Genomic DNA, 23,652 nt, shown 5'->3' on the forward strand with positions numbered 1-23,652 from the left:
TCTGTGCCCTCTTCACCAGTGACGTGGTGTTCACAGACCAGGTGAGGTTGTCCATGATGTGCACCCCCAGGAACTTGGTGCTGCTGACCACCTCCACAGCTGAGTTGTTGATGAGCAGTGGAGCGTGATGAGGCCACATTTGTCTACTAATGTTCTCCAAAGAAAAACCTCTAATGCCAAAACAGAACAGCCGTAGTTAGACTCTGATTACAAACAACCGACCTCTGTTCACTGATTAGGTGAATTCTGAAGGCAGTTGAACCAGATTTTACGGTTATTTTCATACAACACCCCCCCCCCCCCCCCCAAAAAAAACATATTTTAGTTTGTTAAAGAGCATGTGGCTCTTTAACTTTAAGGTGACGTTGATGTATTGTATGTTTCAACACCCTCCAATCAAATGAAGCCTTCATTAAATTTAGATGACTTAGATCTCCCGGAGAGGAGGTTCAGTAATACAAAACAGACATCATGTTTCTAACTGAGCTTCAGGGAACTGATTTCTGTTTCAGCCATAATGCAGCAGCGCTTCCAGCTGAGGAGAGAACACGTTCTGCAGACGGGCCACCTCTGCCACTCGAGTCCATTTGTTCTAAAAGGGAAGTTTGGCCACGTGCAGCATTCAGTGTTGTCTTCTTTTTTTTTTTTTACAGAAGGTTGCAGCTTAGTGCGTTCAAATTAGTCCACTGATGGGGAAAGAGTGAAGGGGTCATGGGAAATGGAGTCCATTTCCATGTTCCGCTGTTTGGGAGAGCGCGGTGTCATTGCTGGCAGATTGAATAAAACATCAGCAACGCGAGACATAAAAAGGTTTCCAGGAGCCATTACCCGGACATGTTGTCATTTATGGACTTGATCACTGTTATTTTCCCACTGTTTGGAGGCTTGTTTCATCGCAGGCCTGACGATCCTTCGGGCGAACCCGTTAGGACTTCTGACTACCAACCAGTTGTTTTTCATTTCGAGAACGTCTGTCGGCTGATGGAAACGGATGGAGACGAGGTCTCATATCAGCTGGCACTCACTACGGGGGGGATTTTATTTGCGTCAATGGCTCGGTCTTCTGATTTTCAGGGTGTTTTTGGTCATGAGCATTTAGTTTGATCATCAGGTAAAGCATTCCTTTTAAAATCTTTCCTTTATGTTCATTCTGAAATCAGCTTTTTTCTTCTCCATGAATAAAATAAGGATTTAACAATATATTAACTTTTTTACCAAGCACCTGCATTATATCTTTTGGCAATTTTAAGACAGTAGAACAAGCAGAATTTTTGTGAGTGAATGGGATGAAATTTTGTGTATTCAAAGTAATTAATTACCGTCACCGGTTGATTGTAGAGCTGATGAACGAGATTACTTATTAGGCACAATTGCGTAATGAATAGGTTGAAATTAACTGCTTTAATATTTTCTTGTTGAAAAAGTGGAAGGATCATAAGTTAGTAAAACGTGCCACAAAAATAAAACAGGGTATTTAAATTTATACATCTATAATATGGTTCTTTCATGGTGGTCACTTATGTGTACATAAGCTATGCAAAATGAACCAGAATCTGAGAAAATGTGGACACACTCTCATCTTTTTATTTAAAGATTTGCCTGGTGTTGACTGGTGTCCCAGCAGCATTGATGTATGACATCCCCTGTTTGCCACCACTGCAGACAAAGCTAGTTTCCAGGCCACAGCTCCTGGTACCCCCATCTACACTGAAACCTTTGCTCGAAAGCCTCGTCCCTTCTTCCTTCCAGTTCTGCCATACAACTGTGAGGTGAATGTCACTATAAAAGAACACTGTTCCTGGTCATGTGAAGCAGGAAGTGTGGCTCGACTAGCTGTGGAATTCCCTGCAGGCCTGGATAGTCAACTCTCACTGGTAGGAGTTTTTTCCCATGATGCTTCAACACGTCTAGGGGAAAACATACATGGTACACTCCCATGGCATGACACATCACACAAACATTTGGGGCAGAGAAGGATTTTGTCAATGTTAATAGGAAATGTAAATAATATTTGCTACCTTCCATAAATGTCAATATCAACAATTTAGGGGACAGGGTTAGGGATGGGTTAGTGTAAGTTTCCCAATTGGCGAGCTCCTGCTGTATGGAACAAGTAGTGTCAACTATTGGGGAGTTGAGACTGACTTGCCGGTTTCCATCTGTCCATCTGTCCATCTGTCCATCTCCTACCATCCTTGGTCCAAGAATATCAAGAATAAGGCCTTATGCCTTATCTCATCCATTCTTATCCGACGACGAAGCCAAGTCACCCACGATTATTGTGCCTTCCACCTGCACAATCAGGCCCTTCACCTGGGAGACTGAGGACATCATTCATCAAGCCCAACAAGACGAACCAGGCCCAGGCTCGGGTCTCTCCAACCATATTTATATTCCCACAACTGGAAGATCTCAGCTGATGAGTTGGGCCCATGCAAGCAAGTTCTCCTGGCATTCCAGTGTCAGTCGAACCATCTCCTTACTCAATCAGATTTTGGTGGTCTTCACTTAACATGGATATAAGGGAATATATCTATGCCTGTGCCTGTTACAAGATGGGCAATCAACCATCTGCTGGGCTACTACAGTCTCTTCTGGTACCTAAACTCCTCTGGTCCCACATGGCCCTGCACTTTGTTACGGATCTGCCACTATCCCAAGGTATGACCACCATTTTAACTATCATCGACAGTGTCTCTAACGCTTGCCATTTGATTCCCCTCAGAAAATTACCCATATCACTCCAAACCATCAAACATGTCTTCAGACATGTCAGATCAAAGGGTCCTAGTTCATCTCCTGAGTCTGGAAGCAGTTGTGTGCTGCGTTGAATGCCAAGATTTGTTTAACCTCCGGGTTCCATCCTCAATCAGTGTCTAAGAAGCTTGCTCCCATGTTCATCAGTCCATATGAAATTGTCATTTGTCATTGTCGTCATTCCGGACAATCTTTGCATCCGTCCTATCTTCCAGTTTTCTCACCTTAAGCCTGTTCACTCCAGTCTGCTTTGCATTCCTGACCTATATCTCAAACCTCACATCCTGTCCACCCTCCAGCTCCGCCCTCCAGCTCTGCCACTGCTCACTAGCTCACACCCTAGACCCCGTCTAGCTCTCCCTGGCGTCTTCCACCACACCCACAGTAAGCAACCAGCCCTTCCTCACCTTCATGATCATCCATCCAGTTACTCACCTCTCCTCTGCTTCTCCAGTCTGCTCCTGTTCCCGTGTCACTGGAAGAAGTTTGCTGGACAAAACCTGAACAACCACAATCTTTAATTAACTCTTTACCTTGAGAATCTTTCATATATGGGTCAGAAGCCTGAATAAAAGCATGACAAAATCTCAAAGACTGTTTTATTAGCTCACCAGTTAACCTACTTGATGTTGTACTTTACTGCTTCTTTCATTATAAGTAATGTCTACATTTTTATTTGCAATGCATGCCTTCTTTGTGTTTCGTTTTTCAACGTATTTCCTTGTGTGTCTAGTTGTACACAGTGTTGTAGTTCTGGACCTGAAGGTGACACGCATGTGTCGTTACACTGACAGAACAATGGATAGGGGTTTAAACATAGAACTTGCTTTACCAGAATAGAACGCTGATAGCCGCAGTTAAAGAGGAATGCACTTGGCTGCTTTTCCTGCGGCGGCGCAAGGTCATGCCCCACATTCACTGAACAGCCAAACTTCACACAGTAGCTTGCAGTCATGCTGTAAAGATGTTCCGAGTGAACCGCCTGCTGCCTCTTAGAGCAACACAGGGATCATTACTGGTGCTTTGGTTAACCTGCGACAGTACCGATAAAGGCAGCTGCTTGTGCCCTATTTAGCTAGAGCATAGATCTGCTGACTGACCTTGCAACTCAATGAAGAGTAAATACATGTACCCACAGTTCATTTCATTTCTGCTTACAGTAAAAACAGCAGTTTGTTGCTCTTAACTGCTTACATGCAAATATACATCTGAAGCATGTGCTCTGCACCCACACCACATGATAGATCTGTCTGTCTGTCTGTCTGTCTGTCTGTCTGTCTGTCTGTCTGTCTGTCTGTCTGTCTGCAATCATTGGCCCATTTTAGCACAAAAGTACAGGTAAAGGTCACTGTTATTCTAATTTCCATACATGGATTTCACAAAAAAAATACAGCCTCAGCCAGCTGACTGACTGGCTGTGACTGACTGTTGCTGAATGACCAGACAACAGGTGGAGGAGGGGCAGAAGTTTGCTATTCTTATCATGGCATTTATGAATGAGACCCTGATGCAGGCAACAAATACGGACAACAGATTAAATCAGATTAAATCATTTATGGAGGTTACAAGGTATGTGACCTTGTAACCTTTCTTCCAGGCTCAGGGTCTGGTTCAGGGATGGCACTGAGAAGGAGAGGTACGTGATTATTTGCGGGAATGGATAATAGGATGTGATGGTGAGTTTCTGTGTTCAGATGGTGGCTTACTTTTCAATGGTGAGGATCCAGGGGAGGGTGAGTTTATCTACAGAAGTTGAGGTTCGCAAGCTGTGTGCGGTAAGGATCCTGATGCTGTATATCTCTTGCTTTAAGGAGGAAACAAGGAAGTGGCAGGGGAATGGAGGATCTTTGGAGGGTGGACAGGCAGGTGAATGGATGGAAGGACCATGGAGTGACCCAGAAGGCACGTCTGGAAGGGAGAAACCAGAGGAGACTTCACTGAGGGATTCCTGGAGGGAGGCACCAGAAACACCATTAGGAGGCTTCACGGAGAATTTCAAAGAGTGAAACCACCAAGAGGTTCCAGCATACCGGGTAGCAGTAAACTGGAGACCAAGTGTTATAAATAACAGCAAATAAACAGTCTCAGATCAAGTAAAGTAAAAACGGATGTAATCATTTTCTTCTATTTCTACACCAAACATATGCCCAAGTCTAAATATAGAAACTAAGCGGAGATATCAGACACAAGGTTTGTACTGTACCTCTCTCCTCTCAGCGTATTTCAGCCTCGGTCAGTCTCATTTACATTCAGGTCAGCGGTTTAGGGAAAGCAGGTCTGACATAGATCACTCCACCTCAGTACTGCATCTCTCCATCTTCAACTACAGACTGCATTTAAAAATAAGTAAAAGGACATGTACAGCCACTGAAAAGCCTTTATAATTCGTAAATCTGCAAGCGAGGAGAGGCCGCTTTTTCATATTCACAAACTCAATATTCAAACTCGGACACCACTAGTCTGAAGCAAGTAGATGTTTGTAGTGTTGCATTTAAACCGTTCCGTCTCTTCCTTACTTATAGTTTCCTTTTAAAATAATAAACATTAAAGTGTGCAAATTTAGTCTCAGGGTCTGATAAGATTTTGTATCCGAGTCTAAGAAATCTGATATCGGTCCCTTTGCAAACGATGTGAATTACTGTGATGTTGCAGTAATTTTTGCGCAGTGATCTTAAGGCTTTATTTACAGAAATCTGCAATTCAACTTTTCCTGAGAAATAAGAGTGCTAATGGGCATTGGCAGTAGCGTGACTGTAACATGTGACAGACCACAAATCCTCTGGGCGTGACACGCTGCACGCTTTGTTGGGTCTCCACCGTAATCGATGCATAAGCGAGAGAAGACGGGCTAACTTCAATATTTACAGCTTTTCTTACCTCAGAAGACATCACGCCTCTAAACTAAAAACCTGTGCAGTCGCAGCGGCTGATGCTTTTCCCTCTTCACCCGTGCACCCGCACAACACCCTGTGTCATTTCAACTTGTCGCCAGAGGGGGGCAGACGTCTGCAAAAATCCTGGAACTTACGCTATGCTCCTTTAAATGAAATTCTCCAACAGGGTGAAGCAGTTTTGCGGTCTTTCTCACATAAACAAATGCACAGTTTTTATACTCAACACTACCCAGGCACCTAGCCTGTACTTCCCCTTTACTGTGCTCTGTCTTCCTGCAAAGTATATTTGTGCTCAGATAATAGTAAAACGTAGCCAACAAAGAAATTACTCAAGTAAGAGTGAAAAAGTGATTGGTAAAAAACGATTAGTCGCTAAGTAACTAAGTAGTAAATTGTAAGAATCCAACTGAGAATCATTTTCAAAGCTTGGAAAGTGGTGTTCACTCCTTCCAATTAGAGTCGGAGCTATTTTACCAAGGATGTGCAAATAATGTCAGTCTGTAGACATCCCAAAGCTGGAGGGGACAGAGTCTCGGGACAGAATGCACGAGCATGACACACGTTTTTTCGATTTTGACTTGTCAAAAATGTGAAAATCATCTATTTTCTTTTCTGGGCACGATCCTGTGCAACATTGTTTTGGTCGATTACAGGCAGAAATCTCCCGACAAAATTCGTAAAATAAGGTGAATGGTTACGAATAGTTTTATGAGGCTTTGTAGGGATATCTAAAGGCAAAATAACATCTTTTAAAAGCCATTTCTTTGTGACCACGTGATAGAACTCATTAAAAAAAAAAAGAGTAATCCTTCTAAGACGCATGCTGGAGAAAAGAAGGAATATGAGCGTACACATCCATTAACCCAGTAAAACACATGGAGTCTAATCCTGCTTGACTCGTGAGTATGATTCGATGACTCAGTTTAAAACCTACTTGCAGCCGACCAATTTTCATATAATGTAGGTCACCAAATGCTGCGCTACAGCACATTTATGCTCGTTTAGGCTCACTGACGGGTTACGTAACGTCTACTTTGTCTGAAGGTCAAAATCCACATCCAGCTCCATCGAGATAAGGCTTCAAACAGACTGCTATGAAGAGACATTTGCTCTGCTAAACTCTTGACCTGTGACCCCACTGTGAGAAAAAAAAAAACGCTAAATGTGCCGGGCGTCATTCAGGATGCAATTCAATGAAAAATAAGCATCAATACAAAGGGATGATGGGAAAGACCCATAACTGAATAGCTCATTCAACTTTGCAGCTCAAATGATCCCTCTCTTTCACTTTAGCAGCAGGAACTCGGAGCAGCCGTGTTCTGTTTGAGTTTTTCTGCCTCTCACGTTTGTTGTGGAGGAGTTTTGGTCTGCTCATCTATAGCAGCTAGCCTCAGATTTGATTGTGATCATTTGCAGCGTGGACTAGGTCGAAGTCTGGATTTTACCCAGGCCATTGCAACACCTTTATTGCTTTTATTTTCAGCCATTCTGATATAGAGCTACTCGGTTTGGCATTGTTTTCCTGGTGACGGCTCAGTTTGGATCAACCTTTAGGTTTTTTTGGGGCCAGCTTGCCTCTCCTTTGACCGGAGCACTTTGATCCACAGAAAGGTTTCTGATGAAAGCTTAAATCACCACAGTGTTGGTATGGGGTGTTTGCTCTGATATGCCGTGTTTGGTTTTCTCCACACTTCCGACTTTGCCCTCGCGCCAAATGTCTCTTCTTCCATCTACTTCAGAGTGCTTGCACTTTGTTGAGGTGTCACTTTGGAAGCCTGAACAGCACTGTGTTGATCGTTTTGGGATTCCGCCGCAACCCCGTCAAACTCGTTTTGACTACTTGTAGAGCAGGATAAAACTGTCATGTTTAAGGACTCAGGGCTTTAGGGCCAAAAACAGGGGCCGGTTGCTCAAATGTGAACAATCATGGTGCACAACGAACACAATGGCTGTCTCAAGCTTGCTTGAAAGTGTGCTAAAATATTTCCTGGCAGATTCTAAGGTCATGTTTTTCTCCTTGACCCGGTACGGTCACACCCCTTAATCCTGCAGAGCAGCTAACTGGGAAACTAGCTGATGATCAGTTAGATCTTTGACCGTTATTACATTAGATATTTGTAGGACCCATCTGTGGTTTAGTGGACTCAGACCCAAGTTCGAATCTCAGTTGGGATTCCAGTATCCCAGGAAGGGGATCTGGCGTGAAAACTCTCTCAAGTCTTTCTGCATATTGTACTGACTTGTTGTGACAACCCCTGAAAAGGGGAGCGGCCAAAAGTACTCACTCACTCACATTACATTAGATTATTGGCTGTCACTGGTTACCGTTTTGCAGCTTTAAGAACCTAATAAGGGCCATCCATCCATCCATCCATCCATCCATCCATCCATCCATCCATCCATCCATCCATCCATCCATCCATCCATCATCCATCTATTGTCCTCTGCTTTTCAAGATTGAGTCACAGGGGCAACAGGTCCAGGAGAGGATCCCCGACATCCTTCATCCCGGCAACAACCTCCAGCCCATCCTGGGGGATCCCAAGGCATTCCCAGGCCAGACGGGAAATATTGTCCCTCCAGTAAGTTCCAATTTAGCGGAACTTACTCTCATCCCAAATAATCAAAATTCTAAGAACCAGATGGGATTTATTATTTTGATACTTGGAACATTGTCATTCAAGGAGGCGGGGTATACTTTTACAGTACAGCTGCATATAAAACTATAGAACATGTCAGATTATGGATCTATCTTTCATTTAAAGCTGTTTCCCTGCCCAGAAAGTGAAATATTCAGTGAAAACGCAGCGATTCTTCCAGAGGAAGTTGCAGCAGTCACGTACCGGACCAGCACATATCGGTGCCGGATAACCTTTATTGTGTAATAGCCAGATGACAATTTCTCAATCCTCCCGGCACTTAAAGTGACACAACAGCTTCTCCGTATAAAAAAAATTATGCAAAAGTAATTTTTTAACAATTAGGGATGTTGTTGTAACACTCCAGCTGCTGCAGATTTTGTTAGATATACAGTAAAAAAAATTGCTTAAAAAGATCTGAATTAGTGCAACTAAGCCAGGGCCTTAGATTGGCCATTTCTGAGGACCAGTCCTGGTCATATACTGCATATAAGAGTCCCTGCTCTGAAATTTACACAAGTGTCACTCAAATGTTGCAGCAACGAGCAAATAATGCTACTTCATCTCCTGCTAGACTATGCAGATGCTCTGTCTGCACTGATGAAGATCCTCTTTCTTGACCACTGGGGCAGTCTAACTTACATACTTCTTGTCTGATGTAGCTAAGAAGTATTTGACCATGATGGGTTCTCACAGATAGTGTCCAGAGCATTGAACTGTCACCCCCAATGTAGTATGTAGTAAGTATGAGGAAGAAAATGAGAAATTTTGCCACACTGAAAACTTTACAGTCTTCACCCAAATGCTCATGCTATCTAAAACGGGTAGCTCATAAGCGACACATATGTCATAGACTGGTCAGGATTTAATATTATACCAAACATAATTTATTTCTTAGGCTCTTGTAGATGTGATGCATGAACATATGTGACAAAAATGACAGCAGTTTAAACTCCATTCTTATTGTCTCAAATAAACTACACTGACTACTGTGGGTAATAACCAAAACTGTTTTATTTCTTTGGATTTTGAACAGCACGTGTAGCCGCAACCCGGTGCTTCACAGCTCGGTTTCTAGATCCTTCTAAGCACGGTTTCACTGTGGAACACAGCCTCTTATAAAAAAAAAAACATGACTCAATCTAGAAAAGTCTTTCTTCACCCAACACTGGGTAAATTCTCTTGTTAATGACAGTGCTGGAATACAAAATTCATGTAAAAATGTTATGTATAAAAATGGGAATAAAATACACTAAGACAGAGAAAATGGAGGAATAATTCTCAAAAGAGACAAGAATCGAAGAGATTTAGAAAACTTGGAATATGTACAGAAAACTCTATGCCTTCCTACACAGCTATATATAAATAATAAACAGATTTTGTCACTGCAATGAATACAGATATTGCACAAGTGTATGATTGATGTAGATTCCGTGGACAGTATTGATCTACATTGATATTGCAGTGACCCAAAAAGACGTGTAGGATTTATTACATGTTTGATCAGGAGTCTAATGGGAGAGGGGATGAACAACCTCTGGAAATGCTCAGTCCTGCACTGTAACTGCTGCAGCCTAATGATAAAGTCCACTTATCTGTGTTGTCTAGGCTTAGTGTGACAAACCCTTTGTCCGTGGCAGCAGGGGACGCAGATCATTTACACACTCTACTGCCTCCTGTGAGTTTCAGCGGGTTATGTGAACCTCCCCTGATGATTTGGGTTCAGTTTGAACGCACTATTCCAAATCGGTCCTTATGTATCACAACCTGAGTCGTACAGAACACGCTTGTCTACTTTTAAGACCAGCCCTATAACTTTTTTTTTTTGATAAAGCTTATAGTTAGGGCAGCAGAGGTTATCCTGAATTATCTCTGTAGTTATGCTATTTTAGGCTTAGCCTGTCACCATCTAGGACAGAAATAAAAAGCTTTTCTATTAATTTCTATTATAGTCAGCTGGAAGAAATAATGACCACTTTTCTTCAGTCTGGTGCATTCTCCTACTGCTCTCCAATTTTGCATTATTTGCTGTTTTCGACTGAATTTGAAAGCATCTGATTTCCCAAATGATTACATTTCTAGAACAACTTTTAACAGAGAAATTACTCCAGGAGGTGTTTCTCTTCTCTTACAGCTCCAAGTCTTCTGGGGTGTGTCTCTACCAGGTCTGTGCATCAAACTTAAACGTTTGACCTGTTTTTTTCTTTGTAAGTTCAGTCAGGTCGGATTGAAAGTGTCTGTGAGCACCGTATTTCAAGTCTTTCCACATAGTCTCATATGGATTTAGGTCTGGACTTTGAACATACACATGAAGATGTGTGCTGCATGCCGTTGAAACTGTGGCTGCAGGGCAGTAGTCCTGCTGGAAGGGAAGCTCCACCCGGGTCTTCTGCAGCCCTTAACAGATTGCCATTTGTCCTGCTGAAGAAAAGACAAGGCTGAGCGGGCCTATCTTTTTAACGTCTTAAACCATTTCAGTTGTGGAGATAACGTTAAAAACTGGATACACCTACTGTGTTTGGATCCCAATGCGGAAATGTTGAAAGATCACAACGTGTCTAAGCCTATCGTTAATTAGTGAGGGTGCCTTCGGGGGTGTCCATTGTCGCCTTTGTTTCTTACTTTAGCAGTGGAACCCTTTGCCATAGCAGTAAGACTGCATCAGGCTATAACCGGCATTACAATCAGACAAGTAGAGCACAAACTTTCATTATCCTGGTAATCTCAAACTTGAAAAAGATATATTCCAGTTTTGCTTAAACTAACAGAGGTGTATAGTCGCATGTCAGATCTAAATTGTCAGTGTTATTACTGAATGAAAGTGTAGTGAAAAACGGGCCTATATGTTATTGTTTCATGGGGTCTGAACACTCATGCACGTCACACATTTCACATTTTTATTTGTAAAAACGTTTGAAAATCACAAAGAATTTCCCTTCCACTTCACAATGATGCACTACTTTCTGCTGGTCTATCGCATAAAATCCCGATAAAAGAAAGAGGTTTGAGACTGTAACGTGACCAAGTGATGGCCTAGTGGGTAGAGCATTGCACTTATGTCCTGCAGGTTCTGGGTTCAACTCCCACACACTGCCACTCTGGGTCCCTGAGCAAAACCCTTAACCTCAGATTGCCCACTGCTCACCAAGGAGATGTGTTAAATGCAGAGAACAAATTTCATTGGAATGTATGTTACAATAAAGATGATGATTATTATTGTGTAAAAGCTCCAGCACCATATGAATACTTTTGAGTATACATTAGGTTTTGGCCCATGTGCCAAAATGCTTGGACACCCATGCACTGAACACAAATAGGCAACAGGTATATAATGAAAGTTTGTGCTCTACTTGTCTGATTGTAATGCCAGTTATAGCCTGATGCAGTCTTACTGCCATTGCAAAGGGTTCCATTGCTAAAGTAATAAACAAAGGCGACAATGGACATCCTTGGCATCCTCATTTATTAACGACTGGCTTAGACACGTTTTGATCTGTCAATATTTCTGCATCAGGATTCAAATGTAGTGTATTATAAAAAAAAATAATAATAACAAAAAGGCGTGTTTGCCGTGCAGAACGGATCATCTTTGCAGACCTACTTATTTGTATCATCATAGACTATTAGAAAGGTTTTGAACAAGCCTGAAGGCAGGCTACCGCCACGTTAAAGCAGCAGCCCTGCTTGGCCCTGAGCTGCTGATGTGACATCCTGCACATCCTGTTCAGTCCCCTCCTCCCTCCCTCCCTCCCTCCGGAGCCCGGCCCCGGCCACATCATCCTCCTCCTCCTCCTGCCTACTTCTCTTCCTGCTTTCTGCTCGTTCAGCCTCACAGCAGCTGGCCGTCACCTCGCTCCGCCGGACACCACTCAGTCTCTGATCCCAGACTTTTCTCCTGATCTGTGAGTGTTTGCATCGTCTTTCTGTTTCGACCTTGCAGCTCTGCAGCCCTACCCGCAGGCGTCCCGCAGGGCGCAGGGTGCGGGGCCTCGCGTCACGCGCCCTGCGTGCGGAAGGCAGCAGCAGCAATGGATGCTCTTCGGCCTGGCTGTCAGGCTGCGGGCCCGCCGTGGCTCCAGCTAAAGGAGCCGTCCTCCGGAGCTCCGCTGGTTTTCCGCCATGTTTAGAGGGGAGCCTCATCATGTTAGTTTGTAGCAAAACAAACAGAATTGGTACTTTGTAACATTTTAACGCGGAAGTATTTTTTTTTAAATAACGTGTACTCTACAATACAAAGTTAATTTACTGTTAAATGTAATTGAATGAATACTGGTGCAGGTCTGAAGTAGAAATACTCAAAAATGACTCTCGGCTACTAAAACAAAAGGCGTCTGTTTGAAGCCTCCATCTTGTTAGGAAGCTCCTCAGCATGAAGGTCGCCGTGAGGGGAGGCTGGGGCCCAGCGGCCTCTGAAAGGCCCTCAGCACCGGGCTGCAGAACCAACATGTCCGCCTTTAAACCAGTCCAAGTGTGCGGGCAGGCTCACAGACCATTTTAAAGCAGCAACAGTGAAGGGCTGCCTGTGCAACACGGACCCAAGGTTCTGGAGGTTAAAGCTGGCCCTTTGGGTCCTGCAGGCTGTTGTCAGCCACATGTGCAGCTGGAAGGCAGAGGGCAGATGGGGGTGTCCCTTTATGGCTCTGGGCCCCGTCCCCCCCCTGAGGGCCTGTTTCCACTGTTCGTTTGACCTTGAGATGCCTGGCATGTTAGCAAGCTGAGCTAACAGGTGAACTATTCTAGGCCCAGGGCTTCGATGTGGATCAGATGTCCTCAGTTTCCACGCTGCTGTGGACCTGAATGAGTCCCATCGATGTGAACAATGTTCCCCCGGATTGTTCACGTGTCTGAGGCTACAGGAGCATGACGCCTGTCCCCAAACCTGAGATTATAACAAGCTACGTGGCTTACTAAAAGAATCAAATTACAGCAATAATTTATTTCAGATTACTTGGTTTAAATGAAACTGATTTAACCCGATTAAGTGGAAAAGACAGATTTTTTTTTTTTATGAGCTGTATAGTAGGTGTTATGTCAGAGGGGTCCTGCTAAGAAAGAAATAAGACATGTACATCTGAGTTCAAAATTTATTGCAATTAAATCATTTATATTTTGTTCAATGGGATATTTCTCTTTTCTGTGGGTCTATTCCAGGGCAGCTGTGGCTACAATGTAGCTCACCACCGTCAGGGTGTGGATGTGTGCAGGAATGGACATGCACATCTGTAGTCCTCAGGCGTGCGCTCATAAAATAAGATGTATAAACAGAGCTGCTTTTCAAAAACAGGTAGCACAAGGCTGGTCAGAAATCAGCAGATGTCGAGCACTTGGAAGGACTGCAGCTGATAACGCCAGCGGAGCAACAGCGCTCCAGGAACAAACAGCTGGTGTAGAGCCTAAAAAAACAACTGAATTGGTTAAAAAATGGCACTTTAGGATCTCAGATAAGCAGATCCCAAACACAGCCACACAAACGGCTGACATGCAGCAGGAGTAACAAAGACGCACACACGGCCACCTGGCCATCCAGAAAGGCGTCTGCTCTGCCCCACCCATCAATCAGTGGTGCGCTCCGATCAGCACATGGCGCACAGAGTGGGACTGTGGCTCACCTTCGCACCAGAGTTGGAAATATGCTACAAAATAACTTTTGGTTTGGTAACATTTTGTCTACAGTTCGGCTTGGACTTTATTTTCTGTGCTGCCTAGATTTGCTGTCCACGCCGAGGTTGCTCGCGGAGGCAGCTTCAAGGGAACAGTGGATGTGAATCCGCTTTCTTTTGCATCGTTCAATTCAACTCAAAAATTCCTTTATTGAGTGGGAAATAAATGAAACGATCCCCCTCCCCTAGCAGTCCAGTTTCCGTTTTCATGATTCAAACCCCGGGGATCACACCCACAGACCGCAGGACCCATCAGACCCACTGAACTCGCCAAACTCTCATAGGAAGTCTGACGAGGGGAAAGCGTTTGAAGCAGCAAGCGTACCAGTAGGTGGCGCTGTGAACTCTCCAAGTGAGGAAGACCTCTGGACCCAGCTGGCTATTGGATGACCTTTTGACCTTCCTTGCAAAACCCGTCGCTCCCGTGTTGAAACGAAAGTGCACGAGCGGTGCTGGCTGTGCAATGTACCACGGAGTATTGCCTAAGGAAATCTCCAGCGCGCCGGCAATGACTCATTAGTTTATTGATGGCTTTACACCCGTTTATTGAAGGGCAGCTTTAGTTAGTTTGCAGTGCTAACTCCAGAAAGAAAAGCAATATAAAGAAAGCAGACATTGATGGTTGGAAGGATGACTTATTATTATTATTGGCCAGAAGTTGTGGCAAAAATGAGCGGTTAATCTATGTCAAGGGAAAACCAGAGCAGTGTATTATGGATGGAAGTGTTGGTTTGTGTTGGTACAACTTGCCTCATCTGTGTTCTCTCCCCACAGCTGCAATCATGTCTTCAGTCCTGCAAAAGCTGATCACCCCCCTGGCCAGCTCCTCCGCTGAGCCTCCCAGGAACAAGGTGACCGTGGTGGGAGTGGGCCAGGTCGGCATGGCGTGTGCCGTCAGCATCCTGCTGCGGGTAAGCCTCTCCTCCTCCTCCTCCTCCAGCATGTGAGCAAGGAGCTAGCGGATGTTTGAGCTAACTCGCCGCGTTCTCCCGTGGACAGGACCTGTGTGACGAGCTCGCTCTGGTGGACGTGATGGAGGACCGCCTCAAAGGGGAGATGATGGACCTGCAGCACGGCCTCCTCTTCCTGAAGACGTCCAAGGTGGTCGCCGATAAAGGTGAGAGGTCGCGCTCGCGCTCGCCCCCCTCCGCTCCGGACGTGCTCCAACAGGCCGTGTCTCTGTGCCTCTCCTCCGTCAGACTACGCCGTGACGGCCAACTCCCGCCTGGTGGTGGTGACGGCCGGCGTGCGGCAGCAGGAGGGCGAGAGCCGCCTCAACCTGGTCCAGAGGAACGTCAACGTCTTCAAGTGCATCATCCCGCAGATCATAAAGTACAGCCCCAACTGCACAATCCTGGTGGTGTCCAACCCCGGTGAGAGCGCCTTCCGCCCCGACCACGAAGCTGCCGCGCTGCTCCGGTGCCGTTAACCCCCCACTCTCTCCTCTTCTGTCCGATCCCGTTGCTCCACAGTTGACGTGCTGACCTACGTGACCTGGAAGCTGAGCGGTCTGCCCAAGCACCGGGTCATCGGCAGCGGCACCAACCTGGACTCGGCTCGCTTCCGCTACATGATGGCCGAGCGCCTCGGCATCCACGCCAGTGCCTTCAACGGCTGGGTGCTGGGCGAGCACGGAGACACCAGCGGTGAGTGTAGCGCGGCGGAAACCGCTCTCCTGGTGGCGTACTGACCTGATGGCGTACTGACCTGACGGCGTACTGACCTGACGGGTGTGATTGCAGTTCCCGTGTGGAGCGGCGCTAACGTCGCCGGGGTCAGCCTGCAGAAGCTGAACCCGGAGATCGGCACCGACGGCGACAAGGAGCAGTGGAAGGCCACCCACAAGGCCGTGGTGGACAGGTTAGTCTAAGCTGGCGCTCCTCTCTGTGGTTACCTCCCTGCAGTGTTGTAGTCAAGTCACTATGCCTCGAGTCCGAGTCCAGGTTTGAGTCTCCAGTGTACAAGTCCGAGTCAAGTCCAAGTCATTAAAAAAAAAATCCCAGTCGAGTCTGAGTCAAGTCCACTACTCATCAGAGTCAAGTCCGAGTCGAGTCACTATTGATCCAAGTCGAGTCCTTATTGATCAAGTCGAGTCCAAGTTCCGCACTAAAGTAAGCATAGCCTACATGTTTTTAAACTAAAAAAAACTCCACACTCCACCACATTGTACTAATAAGTTAGATATTAAAATCATACACCAAATAATATTCTAATGACATATTAAAATTATAGCCTAATGATATAAAAAAAGTTGAGCCTTTTTCTCAATTTCTGAGTCAGAATGATCGGAATGTAGGAGTCCAAGTTCGAGTCATCAGTGCTCAAGTCCAAGTCAAGTCACGAGTCTCTAAATTTAGCTAATGACTCGGACTCGAGTTCGAGTCTCGGACTCGAGTACTACAACACTGCCTCCCCGTCAGCCGGGACTTTCGTTTTGCTCTCCGCGTGAATCCGTAATTAGGAGCGTGAGCGGTGACTTAGTGTGCCGAGGTGGAAGTGGGTCTCTGCTGCGCTAATTACAGATGAGTCCTGGGAGAACGGACCCTGCGATAAGATCTGTGAGCCTTGTGCAGTGATTCAAACGCTCCTAACACACACACACACACACACACACTCTCACTCTCACTGAGGTGGGATCTGAACCCCTGGACCGCTTTGTGTTCCAGCGCCTACGAGGTGATCAAGCTGAAGGGTTACACCAACTGGGCCATTGGCTTCAGCGTGGCTGACCTGACTGAGAGCATCGTGAAGAACCTGAGCCGCGTCCACCCCGTCTCCACCATGGTTAAGGTATGCCATCTATTTATTAACCCTTTATTCCACACGGTCATATACATTTATTTTAAATGTTCTTAACTGATTCTGGCTTACAACTAATGAAAAGACAGAAGTCACTTTTTTTCGTTTTTTTTATTTTTTTTTTTACATGATTTTGATGTCATTTTAGATCTTTTTTTAAGTTGCTAGCTTACTCACCAAGCGCTGTACCTTAGCATGTTAAATGAAAATGGGGGGAAGCGTGGTAGAGAAAGGGAACAACTGCAGCCTTGAAAGGCGCAGAGATACGCATCCAAGCTGTTGGTCCTCCAGCAGGGGATGATTTGGGCTCCTCCTTTTTCTGTTGGTCCTCTGGGGTTAATCAAGTCAGCCGTCTACCAGAGCACTTTAAAGCACTTCATGTTTCCTTCTGCTAACAAGCATTACGGAGACGATGCTGGTTTTTATCTTCCAGCAGGACTGCAAGCTTACCTGGGTAAGAACACGTTTGTTTGAATTTAAACCCAGAATGAGCCGGGTGGGACAGTGGGAAGGAGGTTAATTGGTCTGGTACATGCAGCATTAAAGTTCCCCGTGACTTTGTTTAAAGACTTTCTGCAAACTGCCAAAAGATATCTTATCATACATTTTCTTGTGCTCCTACTGCCTCAAAAATAATTTTATACAAGTGTGAAACAATCTTCCCTTGTTTTAGTTTTGCTGTCACCCTCCTGATGATGCGCAGATATTTAAATTCTGTAATGCATTCTGGCATCGTGTAGCTTAAACTGCCTCCTGCTGGACTGGGGTGGAACTGACTGTGCACCAAAAAACATAAATGGGTATTTTTAAAATTCTTTCTTTTTTAACATCACTGGGCTACTTTCGATTTTAAAATCTCTGCAGCAGTGAGAAATATGAACTGCATGAATCTGGCTCAGGGAGATGTAGAGTTCTGGGGAAGACTGGTTCCAGTAAACGTTCTGGAAACTGACATGTCGATCCTCCTCATGATGCCCCACCGTTTTACAACATGCATTCAGGTCAAGGGACCCTAGCACTTGGTACCGGCTCGTCGTCATGGTAACGCCGGCGAACTAGCCTGGCCCAAACCGCGTTGTATATTTAGCCACTGCGGAATAAATCAATAATATTATGAGTTTAACTTTTGGATTTGAGGGATATAAATAAACCTTTCAGTGATATGATTTACTCAGCTGCAGCTTCTGGTAAATTTATGTTTTTTTTCTGAGATGCATGACGTCAGCAGCTGAGGGCCTGCTGCCTCTGGCTCTTCTCTCATAAACGTCCTTGTATTCCAGGACATGTTCGGCATCGGCGAGGAGGTCTTCCTGTCTCTGCCCTGCGTCCTGAACGGCAGCGGCGTCGGCAGCGTGGTGAACATGACCCTGACGGACGCGGAGGTGGCCCAGCTGAAGAAGAGCGCCGACACCCTGTGGGGCATCCAGAAGGACCTGAAGGACCTGTGAACACGTCCACCCCACCGTGCAGAAGACCCCCGTCGTCTCACAGCCTTCCTTCGTTTTTCTATCGTCCCGTTTTCAGACTTTAACGCCCTTACTGTAGGAAGCTATGAGTGCCTTTTAGAGCCGAGGCAGGGAGGATTTGGAAATTCTATCGCTATGTATCAGTGCTGCAGTCTGTCGCTCATAGGTTACCGTCGCTCTAAATCCACTGATGTGATTCCTAAAGTAAGATGTCGGCTTCCAAACCGCTCGTTGGCTTCTTCTTCTCCCGTGTTTTGTGTTGCCGACTCCTACTAGCCTTCTCAGGAAGGGTTCCTACGTGTGGCTTTGACGATCAAACACCTTCCAAAGGCTCTTTATCTGTCGTTTCTACTGATCTCACTTGACTCCTCTTAGCTGCAGGGATTTTCCTAGTAAGAGCTCACAACTGCCCTGAAAGACCCTTAAAGTCCAACTGCGGTGTTCCTCTGGCCTCATACTCGGCTGTATGTTGACAGAGCAGCACAGTGAACCAGTCGCATTGGAAACATTGTTAAAGTGAGGGGAAACCAGTTTGTCATAAGATGTGTTGGAATAATAAATATGGTCACAAAGGGCACTGTGTCTTCTGTTTTCTGTTCGGGGACGGGTGACAGGGGCAAGCCATCTACTTATTAAAGGCCAAAAGCGCTACAAGCTAATAAAGCCTTTATTACCAATCAAGCTAATGCATTTATCAAACAGGTAATCTAGGGATCATATTTGTTAAAATCATTCAAAATAATGTAGAATTTTTTTTAAATTTTTTTCTGGTGTTTCGGAAAAGTGACAAATCTTAAAGTTGAAGGAAACCGTCACTCAAAGTTTTAGACGTGCACTCGCACCCATCTGACAATTCTGAGCAAGCTCTGCACTGGTGGGAGGATCGCTGCTGCTGCAGCACACTCCTAAAGGAGACGGTCCTGCAGTGCGGTGGACACTCGGACCTCTTGAAGCATCTTCTCTGCAGCAGAATCTTCCGGCTCGAAGGTTTTAATGATTTTAAATAACATTTTTTAAGGCCTTTATATTCTTAGCTGAGATTTTGTGTTTGTGAGGCCAACGTTGATGTTAAGCAATGATGGCTGCATTGGTGTTCTTTAAAGTTAACCATTGCTAACACAAGAAGACAATTGCCCCTGCAGGTCCTGCACTGAGAATTAAACTTATTGTCATGAGAATGCAGATGTCGTTAATGCTTTGGGGACAGAGCAACCAGACGGTCCTCTGGTCCAGAAGCCACACTGCTCCGCTGGATCCAAGGTTGGACAGTCAATTAGAGTCACGGCTGGACACTGCTTTGATTAAATAACAATTAACTTACTTTGCTTTAAACACTGGGTGGATATCCACAGTGTAAACGGGTGTGGTTAAAATTCACTGCACTGCCACCTGGTGGACTCTTAAAGCTCTGCAGTAGCTCGTCAGATTTTCAATTAAAGGGCCAAATCGTTGCTTCCTTGTGAATTGGGAAGACACCAGGGGTTTAAAGTCGGTGGCTTTATTTCAGGAGGAAACTGTCAGATTGTGTGTCAAACAGGGGCGGTTCTAGACAGGGGCCAACAGGGGCCCATGCCCCTGTAGAAATGGCCCTGGCCCCTGTTATGGCCCCTGTACTAAAAGCATGATGTTAAATAAACTTCTCATAATTATTTGCAATGGCAAAGAAACCATAACTTATTGATCACTTTGACCAATATTATTTTTTACCTATACAGCTTTACTCTAAAAAGATTTTAAAACTTAAGATGTTTCACGTTTAGCTTTAGCCGCATTGAGCAGGGGGCAAAGTTTTCAACTGCTAGATCAGGGGTCTGAAACCTGCAGTTCAAGAGCCACAAGTGGCTCACTTAATATTATTACACAGTTGAATATTGCCATTTTATTGTTTTTTTAAAAAAAATTCTGTGCCCCTGTGAAAAAACACTGGCCCCACCTTGGCCCCCCTGGTAAATTTGGTCTAGAACCGCCCCTGGTGTCAAATTAAAGGTTGGTAGTTCGATAACTACTTTTTCTCTTTTTTATGGAAAATGTCTGAACCCTGTCCTCTGATGTTTACAGGGTAAACTGGTTGCTGGTGTAGTCTAAACAGATTTAAAGTGGTAAACATTAGACATGTGCCCTATGAACTCAGTTTTCTATCACCAACGAACGTAACAGCATGCATGACCTTGTGTGTTTTCAGGCTCCATCAGTAATTATTCACATGCTAGCCTCATAGTGGGTCTGAAAATCAGCATACATCACAGACGGGTATAAAACTCTTACTCAGGGAAACGCTTTAATTAGAGGCAAGCCTTTTATTTGTGACCGCCTGCCACAAATTGCACAATTCCTCGGCTGAAGACGATCTTTCTTTAGGACGTCTCCAGCTCTCGGGAGAAGAGGGACGGGGGCAAAAAGCCCCTGGTCCTGGCTCTTTTAACGGCTCTTCTGAGCACATAGTTGTTGTAGCGCTTCCCAAAGCGGAGGCCAAACGGGTTGTAGTTGAATTTGCTACGGCGGTCGTTGCACAGCAGCTGTTGCTGCTCATCCTCCCTTAGGGAGAGGCACAGGTTGGGATCTTCTGCCAGGAAGTCTCCTGCACGTCTTCTCCTGTGGGCTGCGACACACAAAATAACATAAAATGTACATTAGTTTTCACACTTATGTATTAATCATTTAAATTACCTTTGGCAGCAGTTCTCCAGTATTTCTCTACATGTTTAGCTCATCTGTGTTTGGTGTTTCATTGTTTTCTGCATAAGCTCAGTCTGGTTCCACAGCCAGACCAAGGGAGGGTCCTGTTGGTTAAAACCTCTGCTTTGTTGGATTATTGGAGACTACAGTGCTTTTCCCCAACATTCTGCCAAAAACTTTTTGTATCCCTCTGCAGATTTATGCTTTGACAATATCTAATCTCAGAGGTCCACAGGTGAAGAATTTGACTTCATTGTTTGGTTTCTCCTCTGATTTGCTCTATGAGACTTTATATAGACAAGTGTGCTTCATTCCCTATCTGTTTGTTTAAAAATATTCTTTTACTGGGTTTTTGTGCCACGTTTTTTCAAAGTAGGCTGACAGGAAAGGGGGTTTGAGAGAGGCGGGCGGGGGACATGTTGTAAAGGACTAAGGCCGTCGTACATGGGTCGTGTCCACTACCCCTGCACCATCGGAGCACGTCCCCGATCATGTTTAGCAGCAGATTTAGGAGTGGAGAACAGATCAGTACCTGATCAGCAGAGCAAAGTATACAAATATTTAGACCTGTTCCTAAGTTGTTTAAATGTTAATATTTTAATGCATATAAAAAAATATGTGTAAACCTGATTTTTGCTTTCTGTTATTAAAGAATAATAATTCTGATATGAGTTTAGAATGAGGCTGTAATGGAGCAAAATCTAGAAGAGAAGGGTTGTGAATACCTTTTGCTGACACAATATATTTTGAAGCTCTGCCAGAGCAGCAAACCTAAATAAAGCTGCTGTTGGAGACCTGCAAACAAGTTTAAACAGCTCTAACAGATCTTCCTGGAGGCATGCCGGACTGAAATGCTTTCATGTTAAAACATTTCCCCTTTCTTTCTTACTTAGTTCATAAACCTTGAATCAGTGTCTTTGTGATGGGTCTCGAAAAGCTTTTATTTTTTATTGGATTTTTTTAAATGAAGCTGTTTGCAGATTTTTATTTGCCTGATGGGAATTCTTTCAAATATTATCACTTTTGAGTTAAATTATTTTTTTATGAGCAGTGTTATTGCATAAAACAAACGCCTAGTGTTTATTGCAGGTTGTTCTTTATTCTGTATTTGAGCACCATAATGCACACTATTTCCTTTTTCATACATCACTTTAATGTCATGTTTTGTGTAATCATCACATCTATTTTCTTTCTACCTGTCTTTACATTCATTATTCTCCATATTATATAGTCATGCATGATTCTTCTTCCATTTCCTTTTGTCTCTCCATGTATTTTTGAATACAATTGTTTTGTGCACGCATTATTTTTATCCCTCTTTGTGCCCTGACCACATACTGAAATTGACAAAACAGTTCATCCTAACCATAAAAGTCTTAATAGTGTCTCACTGTAGAGGTATTACTTTCATAATTCCACTTGCAGACAGAGTTTGAAATTTTTTTCTTCAATGCCTTTTGTATCTACCGTGAATTATGTTTCTGATAGGAACGAGACCAGCATCTCGACAAGGGTATTTAAACAATTTAAAAGCAGCTATAATTCAAAAGTATTTCTTTCTTCTTTTTTCTTTTTTTTCCCCATCTTAACAGAAAATTTGAAAACATTTACATCCCTCTCAATAGTCCATGAAAGGAATTAAACTCTTCATATGTTTCCAAAGCATCTTTTGCATTTTAAAATTACTGGATGGCTGTGTGTTTTTTTTTTCCTTCTATCTGTGTAGTAAAACAATTGCATTTTACTAATGAAGCAAGAGCTGAGGACAAAAGTCCCAGAGAAGGGTCATGTCATGCCCTATTAAGTATTTTCCAAATTCAAAATAAGTTTTCAAACAGTATAGTACAGTATGGACTCAGATTACATTATACAAATCTATCTTTAAAAAGAGAATTTTATTACAAAGTCACCATCCAGAACATTTCACAACTCCAAAGTATAAAAGTTGAAAGAAGCAAACAAACAAACAAAATTATGCACTGTAAAAGATTTTTCTTATGTCAGAAATAAAAATGGGGAAAAAAATACAGTAGGGAGCAAATTAAACCTCCAATCCCCTAAACTAAACTGCAGCTTTATTCTGAGGTAAATAATAAATTAATTCAGGAGGAAAAAAAACAAACAAAAAACTTAAGCCCAAATTTCTGATTCCCTAATTGACCATACAATACAATAAGCCTGGCTCTCTACCAACTCTCATTTCAAGGTTTGTCCAGCTGCTGTCTGTAGCTACAGATTCATACATCTATTTTAAAATAAAATTCACTGTTAGGTAGCCCACCTGTTGCATGAGTTTTCTGTGCAGAATCAAGTCCAAACGGGGCCGCTCCCACACTCCCATTATCACCCCCAACGAACAGCACGCACACCACAACAAGGGCCGCCAGTCGCATCTTTCTGCAAGCGAATCGCTCTTTTTGTGATTCCAAACTCCAATTTATACCAGTATGGTGGATACTAATGTCTTTCCTGCACTCAGCTCAGTTTTGGTGCTTCCACCAGGTGACCTTTTGTTCCCGCAGCTCCCAGCCAATCACAGCAGACCTGTCTGCTGTTGTTGCTAGTACTCAGATACATCATTCATCAGCTCTTCTTAGAAATGTTGACAACGCACTGCTCTGCTCACGTTACTCTCGCATTTGCTTAAAAAAATCTGCAATCGCTTCTTAAAAACGACTATGTTTTAGATTTACAATAGCGATGCCAAAGAAACCATTCTCGGAAAAATATTCTTCAATTCAACTTTTTTAAATGTGGGACA

The 23,652-nt window shown here is 44.1% G+C and overlaps 2 protein-coding genes across 2 annotated transcripts; one reads left to right on the plus strand and one right to left on the minus strand.

Moving 5' to 3' along the window:
• The first annotated feature begins 12,126 nt into the window (after positions 1 to 12,126).
• ldhba (lactate dehydrogenase Ba) lies at positions 12,127 to 18,790 on the plus strand. Its single transcript, NM_001309958.1, is given in 8 exon segments — positions 12,127 to 12,192; positions 14,725 to 14,861; positions 14,950 to 15,067; positions 15,150 to 15,323; positions 15,423 to 15,596; positions 15,693 to 15,810; positions 16,617 to 16,740; positions 18,030 to 18,790. Coding segments are annotated over 7 exon segments (1,005 nt in total). The 5' UTR covers positions 12,127 to 12,192; positions 14,725 to 14,732; the 3' UTR covers positions 18,198 to 18,790.
• A 1,605-nt stretch (positions 18,791 to 20,395) lies between these two features.
• Positions 20,396 to 23,336, minus strand: kiss2 (kisspeptin 2). The gene is made up of 2 exons (XM_036149212.1): positions 23,173 to 23,336; positions 20,396 to 20,814 (listed from the first exon to the last, which is right to left on the minus strand). Exons 1-2 carry the CDS (start codon positions 23,282 to 23,284, stop codon positions 20,570 to 20,572), a joined length of 357 nt encoding a protein of 118 aa, XP_036005105.1. The 5' UTR covers positions 23,285 to 23,336; the 3' UTR covers positions 20,396 to 20,569.
• Positions 23,337 to 23,652: the final 316 nt, after the last annotated feature.

This window comes from Fundulus heteroclitus, chromosome 17, assembly GCF_011125445.2.
Source record: "Fundulus heteroclitus isolate FHET01 chromosome 17, MU-UCD_Fhet_4.1, whole genome shotgun sequence".
Lineage (NCBI taxonomy): Eukaryota > Metazoa > Chordata > Actinopteri > Cyprinodontiformes > Fundulidae > Fundulus > Fundulus heteroclitus.